General features: G+C 35.9%; 1 protein-coding gene across 4 annotated transcripts in view; it reads left to right on the top strand.

Moving 5' to 3' along the window:
- LOC110025248 (coiled-coil domain-containing protein SCD2-like) overlaps positions 1 to 9,852 on the top strand; it is a 43,658-nt gene that overhangs the window by 8,207 nt on the left and 25,599 nt on the right. For all 4 annotated transcript variants that reach the window (XM_020725602.1, XM_020725607.1, XM_020725604.1 and 1 more), the window contains exons 3-7: positions 2,488 to 2,563; positions 2,750 to 2,791; positions 2,873 to 2,935; positions 6,141 to 6,190; positions 6,271 to 6,298. In XM_020725602.1, coding sequence (XP_020581261.1) covers positions 2,488 to 2,563; positions 2,750 to 2,791; positions 2,873 to 2,935; positions 6,141 to 6,190; positions 6,271 to 6,298 — 259 coding nt within the window. The remainder of the gene's footprint in view (positions 1 to 2,487; positions 2,564 to 2,749; positions 2,792 to 2,872; positions 2,936 to 6,140; positions 6,191 to 6,270; positions 6,299 to 9,852) is intronic.

Below are 9,852 nucleotides of genomic sequence, written 5' to 3'. Positions count from 1 at the left end.
GCAGGTGTCTAGCCCAAATCGTGCCCGAGTCGGACATGTGTTGAGCCCGACCCGCGCACCTAAAAATGCATTGATTTATGTGCAGTTTTCTGGGCAGTTCGCGCGAGTGTGTAACCACAGCAATATGGGTGTCTTTTCCAACTAAAATTGACGTTTCGGACGTGTCGGCGCGGTCAGTTTCGTCATCTGAGTTCGTTGTCAATTTAAGCCAAAATTGTGTGTGGTACAGAGAGTGCATGAATTGCGACGTTCACGAGTAATCGAGTCACAAAAGACTCACCTAAGACTGTTTGATCCTATAGGAACTCATTTTCAGACCCTCTACATGTTGGTCCTTAGCCCTTGCAACTAGAAGTTGAGTGCTTGGAACCACTCATGCAAGTTCTTCACAAAATGAGTCAAGAAGTGGTTTGAAGTTCTACGAGAGGTGGGCTCCATTGCTAGTCCGCTAGGATGGTCAACAAGGAACTCCTAAGGCTAGATTTTGGGCTCTGGGAGTAGGAGACTAAGACCTCACTAAAAATGAGGTCAACACTTGTTCACCCTGCAGACATCAGTTGTTGTCTCTTCTCTCTTCTAGAAATTAAATAAGCCAGTGTTTGTGCTTGTTATTGGTGTTTTACCCAAACTCACTGCTAGAAATGAGCTAAAAAGAATGCTTAGTGGTGACTGCGACTAATTCAATGAAATGCTCTAGAGAGAAATGCTCCTGGTTAATGATATTTTCGCTCGTCGCCATCCCTTGTCTAATTTAATTTAGCAATTTTTATTTCCTGGCTTTATTGCTCTGGATTCTTTTTAACTCTCTCTCCAGCTCTTCCAAAATTTCTACCTTTTCTCATCCAGGTGTGTTAACCCATCTTTCTTCTACTCCAAATCTACTTGTGGTGTACTTTCCCTTTTCAATTGCCCCTTTATTTTCTTTATCCCCCTCTTCTATGAGCTTTCCTTGTTGAATTCTTCTCGTGAACAACCATTTCTATCCATCAACCATCTATTACCTCACTTGATTAACTACATTTAATCCACCTGCCAACCAACTTTACCTTTTGTTGTTCTATGTTTGACTTGTAGTAATTTTAGGTTTGTGTGGGTTTGGATTGGCAAGCTCAAGTTGATATCTCAGCTTGTTAGGTAAAGGTTTGAAGTTTTGAGGTCAGCACCCTTGGTGTGCTTTGTAATGTTCTTATTTGTAATATACCATTCATTAAAAATAACCGTCACATAATCTTTGCTCTGCTAATCTTAGATCTTTTCCATTTGACACATATTCTGCATTATTTCTTTTTTCACATTTTTTTTAACAAAGGTCTCATTGATTAAATGTGCCATATGCAAAAGGCACACACTAAGATACTTGAGTATAATATCATTTAAATTTTTGTTATGTATATCTTGAATAACTTAAACTTTTAGAGGACATACTTTTTTCTTTAAGTGCAAAAATATTTCTAATTATACTTGATCACATGCATTCTTATGATCTATAAAACTAATATGAGTATACTTTCTCCTCGATCTATATTTTTCAGTAATTGCTTGAGCACAAAATTTATGTCAATTGTGGATCGTCATTAACAGAAAAAAAGCCAAATTGATTATTGAAAGCTGACATTATTTATCAAAGTCTTTATTCAGTTCTTTTTCCTTATATAACTTTATTATATAACTCATAAATTTGATTTTTTTTATAATCATCATAGTCCTTAACGTTTTCTTTATTCAGCTTCCTCTTACATCTAAAAATTTCATTAAAAATATTTGTTAACCAATAACATAGATAACTTTCCAAATCAAACTATGTATCTCATCTTGATCAAATGTTTTGCTTCCAGAGTTAAGTGAACTTTATTTATTTTATCAATTAATAGAACACCTCAATATTTTATATTTTACATTTATATAGCTATGCGAAGAGAAAAAGCTTCTGTTGTCAAATGACATGACAGATTTGTGCTTCAAATTTACTTCTTAGAAATGTCTATGCTTGCCTTAAGATCCTTCCCCTTGATTTGATTGATCAAATGGGTGACCTATGCAGAAGTTCTCAGGATCTTTTGTCTTCCTTATACTGTATCCAACTTGTTGGTGATGCGCTGAAGCTGGTAATTTGTAGGTTTTGAAGCTATTTTCTGGAAATATTCTTAATATTTTTGGGGAACTACTTCTTGATAATGATAAAAAACATTGATATTTTTGACATTCACATTAGTTTCTTTCTTCACCAGTGATAGTCTTACCTCTTAATTCTTATGGACTTTAGAATTGTGTTTTCATTGTTTTCTGCGTATCATTGTTTTGCTATGACAAATTTGGTGATTTCAATTACCATATCTTTAAAATTTAATTTACTGGCAGTTCAATTCTTGAATTTGGTTAAATTGTTTGTTAGGATAATTTGAAAACAACTTACAATGGTAGATATCTATTCAAAGTCTTCCCTTCATTAAATTTTTAGCAGATTAACTGTTTGAATTTATTTTGCAGGTTTCCTGTAGACGTGGGCCATATGACCTTCCGAGAATCAGGAAATAGGCGCGAAGCTTCTGCTCTTCAAGATGAGGTATATTACATATCAGCGGTTTATCATTGCATTTTGGTGACTGTTCTATTGCTTTATAATGCTAACATGGTTGTTTATTTGTGTTACTTTTTTAGTCACTTTGCAATAAGATAAAAGTACTTGAAGTACATAATTGTGATAATGTTATAGACATCTCTTGTTGATCTAATATTTGTTAATTTGCAGCTTGACATGCTACAAGAAGAGAATGAGAACATAATGGAAAAGGTACATTACTTCTATTTTCTAAAATTTGATGGATGATACATCTTATGAACTTCTAAAAATTTACTAACTCATGCTATCCAGCTCCGAATTGTTGAAGCGAAACGGGAAGAAGCTGAGGCTAGAGCGAGGGAGCTTGAAAAACAGGTTGTTTTCTTAAGTTTTGAACTGTATATTTTGTATGTTGTTTTTTTCCTTCACATTTTCTTAAGCGTTGAACTTGAATAAATCATTACTTTTGTAGCCACCAGTTGACAATAAAACTAGTAATTTGATTCTTTCCTTGATATTTTTGTTCTTAATGTGAGCAATCCGTGTTTATCTATGTTCACATTCTATGCTCACATGCATGTGCACCTTTATTGTTTCATTTTCACCCCTGCCTTTTCTGCTTTTGGTGTAGAAGTTAGTGTTGGATTAAAACACATTCAATTTAAGAAAGTTCTTATAATATCTGTGTAAGAAATCAATCAAAAAGTAGTTTCAAAGGTTGAGATTGCTAAACAGTTGTAGGAAATATCGGTGTAGGAAATATCGAAAACATATTTTTACTTTTTAATGTTAAATATAATATAAATTTTGTATATGCTTGATTGATGGTTAAACATATAACAACTCGAACTCTCGCCCATCAAGATATTGTCTACATTGTCCTAATGCCCTTACGATTTTGTCCCATTGGTACAACTTCCCAGTATGTCACCCATCCTAATTCTGCTCTTATATGAGCCCACTTAACTTTGGAGTTTTTGATGAAGTCCCAATCATTACACCAAAAGGCACCTCAATCTTTAAGAGTTCAACTTCATTTTACTTGAAAGATTTTACAATTTCTCACATATAAATAAGTGGCGTACTCATCAGTGGTCTTATACCAGAATCATTCATCAACATAGAGAATTATAGAGGTTATCCCCATAGATTCAAGAGATTTGTCTCACTATGTAACACTTTGTCCTATCTAAGGTTCAAGAGGTGGCTATCATGACATAGAATTTTGTTCTACGACACTTAGCTAGCTCTCAGCTTCAGGCCGGTGTAACGTGCAATACCCTTTGTCAGTTGTAACAACCTGAACTCTTGCCCATGTAGATATTGTCTACTTTGGCCTAATGGCTCCATAGTTTTGTCCCATTGATGTAACTTCTCGGGAGGTCTACCATCCCAAGAATGCTCTTATATGCACTTGACTTATTATTTCAAGTGCATCAACTATTGCCAATATTGCATAGAATCAATCAAATGAAGAAAGAGAGTGGCACATAAACTTTTTTATATGATAAACCCTTAGAGATAAAAACCACGGTGTCAACCTATTAAATTAATATCCACCACTCATAGAAAATCAGTGTCTTAGTTATATAGCTCTATGTAATTGGTGAGGGTTTAGGACAAGTTGCCCCTTGGGCAATTGAGAAAGGCGAAGTTGAGGATATTATGATAGGCCCACGCATGAGTTGGTTGTGAAAATTGCAGATGTACATAAGGACAAGGACTTTGGGTTGAGCAAAAGCTCATGAGCTCCACCCTTTAAAAGTCAAAAATGGATTAACCCTAATACGGATGAGCTTAGATGTGTTAACTCTAATGGGTTGAGAGCTATCCTAAAAACCTATTTATCATTTAAGAAACACAATGCACCCTTACAGCCTATTTATAAAGCTACACAAAATTAAACTTCAATTTTTTTGAGAAATAGTTTGGTAGATGGTCTTGCTTAATAAATCTCATGTTCTTATATTATAAATTAAATTATGTAAATATAGTTAATTATGAGTTTGCTTGAATCAAGTTTTTATTAGATATCATAAATTGAAAATAGTTCAAAATACCTTTCAAGCTCGATAATTTCATTTCACGCTTATTTAATATGTTTGACTTAATTTTAATTAATCTTAAATATTGATTGCATTTTTATATCTTTTTTTTTTTTTGAAAAGTACATTATGCTATACGGGTCTTATTTGGTAACTCGTCAAAGCTCATCATAAATTTATGCTAGCCAAAAATCAAAATGGATTTTATAGAGTTTAAATAAATGGCTTTAAATGGACTTGAATAACCCATTTGACATCTCTCAGCTATGTCATGACCAAATATTAGTGTAAATCTTACTGAAGATGACTATGGTCCAAATCTAACCAGTGAGATTTTAGCGTAGTCTCACTAGTTATTGCTTCGATATTTTGTTGTGATGAGTGTTTTGAAGGTGATGATTATGACATTTGTAAGGTTATGACGTAGATCCCGGTGAGAATGATTGCAATACAAGTGAGGTGGTTTATCTCTTGAAGGAACTGATCATAGCATAAGTGATGTCGCAACATAAGTTTGGAAGCCGACAGCTACAGTGAAAGCATGGTTATGGAATATCTATTAAAGGAAATGGTTACAGTGCAAGTGGGGCTACATTGCAGGTCTTAAGTTTGTGATGACTGTAATGCAAGCGAAGTTGAAGAGTTGGTCTTTAGGGAGGCGCCTACAATGCAAATGTGTTTGCAACTCAAGTTTTTTGGAAGGTGATTGTTGCATAAACAATGTCACTTTGCAGGACTTGAAGAAGGCTGCTTCAATGCAAGTGAGGTTATACAGATTTTAATATGATGATTACTACAAAAAGGTAAAATTGTGGTATTTTTTCTATAAAGATGACCATAGCACAAGCAAAGTTATGATACAAGTCTAAAGGAGGATGAATGCAACACAAATTAGAGTAAGATTGTTCTTTAGGGAGACAGTTGTGGTGCAGTGGAGTTTGCGGTATAGATTTATAGAGAACAACGAGTACAACTTAAGTGAGATAGTGGCATAGTTCTTGACCACTATGATACATGATAGGTTACCACACACGTCTTGAGGGAAATGATTTTGGTGCCAAAAAGGTTTTGGTATTGTATTGGAGGTGATAATTGCTACTAAAAAAGTGAGGTTACAGCGTCCTCTTGAAGGATATGGCTGCAATGCAAACAAGGATGCTGTATATATCTCGAGGAAGATGTTTGTGGCGTAAGTGGTGTTACGGTGTAGTTTTGTGCTTTCTAAATGGTTACCTTTTCGTTTTGATGATGATATCAAACAAATATTTTTTGTGTTATTAAGGAAATTACATTGAGTACAGCTTGAATTCAAGATCAATGAATTTATTGTCACAGGTTCATAACGAAGATAATCGGAGACTCTATCAAGTCATTTCAAGTAACCACACTTATGAAGCACAAAGAAAATATAATTTTTTTTTTAAATTTCGCTTCTTGTTTTGTAAAGTTTAGTTTCCTGTGAAAATACGTTGCAGATCTTATATTCTGTTATTTATGAAAATTTTAAAATTATTAATCATGTAATCAATTTTTAGGTTGCTGCTCTTGGAGAGGGCGTCTCACTGGAAGCCAGGCTATTGAGTAGGTAAGCATGGCTTTATCTTTATGTTCATCACAAACTATTCCTTACTTGATGTACTGACATTTGAAGCCTTTTTTATGCAGGAAGGAAGCAGCTCTGCAGAAAAGAGAGGTTTGGCTGAGCGATGTTTAAAGAATGGGACACTATATTTAGATTTTCTTATGTTATCTGTCTGAACAATGCATGTTTATCTTTTCCTAGCCATCATAAAATTAGGTAAAATTGTTTCTCATTATAGCTGTATCATTAAGTTACCTCTGATGGGAGACACTTGTAATAGGTATTCAAGAACTATTCATTTACTTTTTGATAGCAAAAGTAGGCTTGTTGGCTTCTCCATGGGTGGGTTGACTTTCTGAACCATTGTGATTGAGTTGGGGATGATGCGGTTATCCTTTCTAACAGGGAAAGTAAATATTATTACTCAAAAGCAAATAAACGGTTACAACTTACATGCTGAAAAGAGAATTACAACAATTACAACGCAAAAACTTACATTAGGGCGGATTTAAGTTGGTGGTGGTGGTTGTAAGTGTTGGTAGATGATTGGAATGGTTGGGTGGTGGTTGGAAGGCGGCGGTTGTAACAGAGAAGGGATTTTGGGTGGCTATTTTGAGGGTGGCAGCAAGCGTGGGATGGCTGGACAGTGATATGACATTAAGGGCAAGGGCATGTTGGGCTGCGACGGTGATGCCGGATGTCGGGACAGGGTTTGACCAGCAAAAAGAAGGATTGGCGGGCTGCTGCAACAAAGATGAGGGTCGTGGACAGAGAAACAGTGAAGCGGGTGGCTGGGATAGCGAGGAGCGGCGACGGTGAAAGGAGGTGTACTGCGGGACAGCTGAGGGGAGGGTTGTTTGCGGACTGTGGCAGCAAGGGGGGATGGGTGGAAAGGTTGCGGAGGAGTTGGGTAAGGATAAAAATCCCTGTGGGATCGAAATACAGTTGGAACACCACTTGATCCTTAGGGGAATGGTCAACATGTCGGAAGAGTTATAGCCGAAAAACTCTCTCATCTTCGGATACAACCCTCAGAAGGGAACACCTTAGAGGCCACAATATGAAATCAAAAACAATCAAAATCTGATTGCTAAGGAAACACGCAACACATATATGTATAAAAAGTCATAGGAATGGAAAGAAAATAAAAAGGAAAGGTAATATAATAGGAAAATGCTAGGATCGGAAAGGGAGGTGGGTAAGGAAAGTGATAGAAATGGCAAGGAATCAAATAAGAAAAATAAAGGTTTGTGATACTATAGCAACTACAGTCCCGCGACCTATGCTCCCACGTCAGTTTGGTTGAATCTTTGTGGGAACCTGAAGTGCGTGGAAGAAGATAGGAAGGAGAGCGAGAAGTGGAAGCAATGATGAATGGGGCCTTAGTTGTTGGGAAAGAGAAAGCTAACTGAAGATTGCATGCATGGCATCTCTGTTGTGGTAAAAGCTGGGTTGGTCGAACCATGAGAATTAATTGTATTGGAGAGTTTTCAGGGTTTAGGTTTTCTTCACGGAGATTTTGGTTTTAATCTTTATTCTTGGATTGGATTTTGTGTTTTAGATTATGATACTATTTAGCTTAATATGTAGCGTATACATCAGATCTGATTGGGTAGATTGCTCTGCCGTGCAGTAAGGAGATTGGATCCTTGTTTTGTTGTTAGTTAATTTGATCAAATTACATATATATCAAGTTGGAATTTTGATTGTGTTAGTTTTGTGAAACTATAATCGGTGCACCACTTGCAATTTTAGAGCTGTACGTCATGTTGGGGATTGTACTGTATGTTATGTTGGGGATTGCGCCAAACCCATGTAACCTAGGCTTACTATATGTAATATTAAAAATTTCATTTGCATATCTACCTTTTTGTGTTTATTAAATTGCTCTGCCCCTCTTGGATCCCCGTGTGCGTGGCATGAACGTTGCACACCGGTTTGACATAAATTATGCTAATTGATTGCCTTTTGGGCTTTAGGAGTTCATGGTTAATCTCCAGGTGAAGTCAACAATAGCATGGAAAGTAGAATGGCTGCTCCCAAGGAGACTTCTCTAGCCACATGTCATTGGCAGGGGTAGATCTTGCTTTGTGAAGAAAGGCGGAGAAGATCATATTCTATTATTTTCCAATTAATCAGATTACAACTCTTCTCCTTATATAATAAGGAACAACTAGGGCAAACTCAGGGTTCGTTTGTTTTAGTTGTTGTTGTGTAAAATCTCAGTTTAAAAAGTTGTGAAAAATCTGTTGTTTAAAAATTGGTGTTAAAAAAACTGTTGTTATGTTTGAAAAATTCTCTTTTGAAAGTATTGTGTTTGGATAAATATCTGAAATATCCTTCTGCTCATATTATATAACATTTATAATTTTTACAGATATATGTAATTTTTATTGTTATATGTAGATTCACAATTTTTATAGATATAATTGAGGTTACATATATAACAGAGAATTACAATATATCTCTATATATTTTAATATAATTTACTATATATCTTTGCATTGCAAAGAATTACGATAAATCACAGAAAAAGCAAATCACTTTTATATAATTAGAACATTACAGAGAAGGGTAAACTAGAAATAAAAACGAAACCATGAATGCACTCTCATTGCCTCGTTCCCTTTTTTATTCAAAATGAAAAACGGGTTTGAAATGGGAGTGGCGAAATGCTCCTTCCAAACACTCCAAAATTCGGTTTTGAACCGACCGTGGGCTAAAAAACTGATACAAATGAAGCCTTAATTACAATCATTACAACTTACCAAAGATAAAATAACTCAAAAAAGAAAGAAATGTGACCTAATAAAAAAAGAATAAAAAAGAATAACACTAATATAGGAAATATATAATTCTACACTCCCCCTCAACTTGGGTCATAGATGTTGTAAAGGCCCAACTTGATATTCAAATTAGTGAAGCTGTGTGGAGGTAGAGATTCAGTGAAAGCATCAACAAATTTAAGATAAGTCGGAATTTAGATTAATTAAATAATGCCTCCATTGAACTTTTCAAAGATAAAATGTTCATCAGTCTCTACATTTGGTCCAGTCATGATGCACATGATTATTTGCAATACTAATGATGGCTTGACTAACACATAACATCTTTATGGGATTGATCGTGGAGTATCCCAACTCAGTAATCTTTGGATCCACATTCTTTCACAAATTCTGAAAAGTGTCTGTTGACCTCATTTTTAGTGAGGTCTAGTCTTCCGCTTAGGGTTGAGGATCTAGCCTTAGGGATCTCCCTTCGACTATCTTAGAACCTTAGAAATGGGACCCGCCTCATTTTAAAAAAAATTCAACCCGCTTCTGTATTCTTTTGTGGTTTCGCGTATGTGGTATCGACTTCTAACACTTAGAAGGATGAAACCAACATGAGGAACCCAAAAGGGATCCCTATAGCATCTTTTGAGCCTTAGGGCGGCCTTCCGCACAATTCGCACTCCCGCACAATTCGCACTCCCGCACGCATAAACTTCGCAATTCGGAGAGTCAACGCGTTTGATCGCCACGATTCACATCGCTTGCACTGTTATTCGTCGAGGGTTCGAGTAAACCTTTTGAGACGATCGACCGCGGATCGAAATTTTGTGAAATTTGAATTTCGACGCGTTTTTGACCCGATTGTCGACGACGTCGTCCGAGCGACCCCGG

The sequence above is a fragment of the Phalaenopsis equestris genome, unplaced genomic scaffold (genome assembly GCF_001263595.1).
Source record: "Phalaenopsis equestris unplaced genomic scaffold, ASM126359v1 Scaffold000297, whole genome shotgun sequence".
Classification (NCBI taxonomy): Eukaryota; Viridiplantae; Streptophyta; class Magnoliopsida; order Asparagales; family Orchidaceae; genus Phalaenopsis; species Phalaenopsis equestris.
This window is presented reverse-complemented; position numbering and strand designations above follow the sequence as displayed.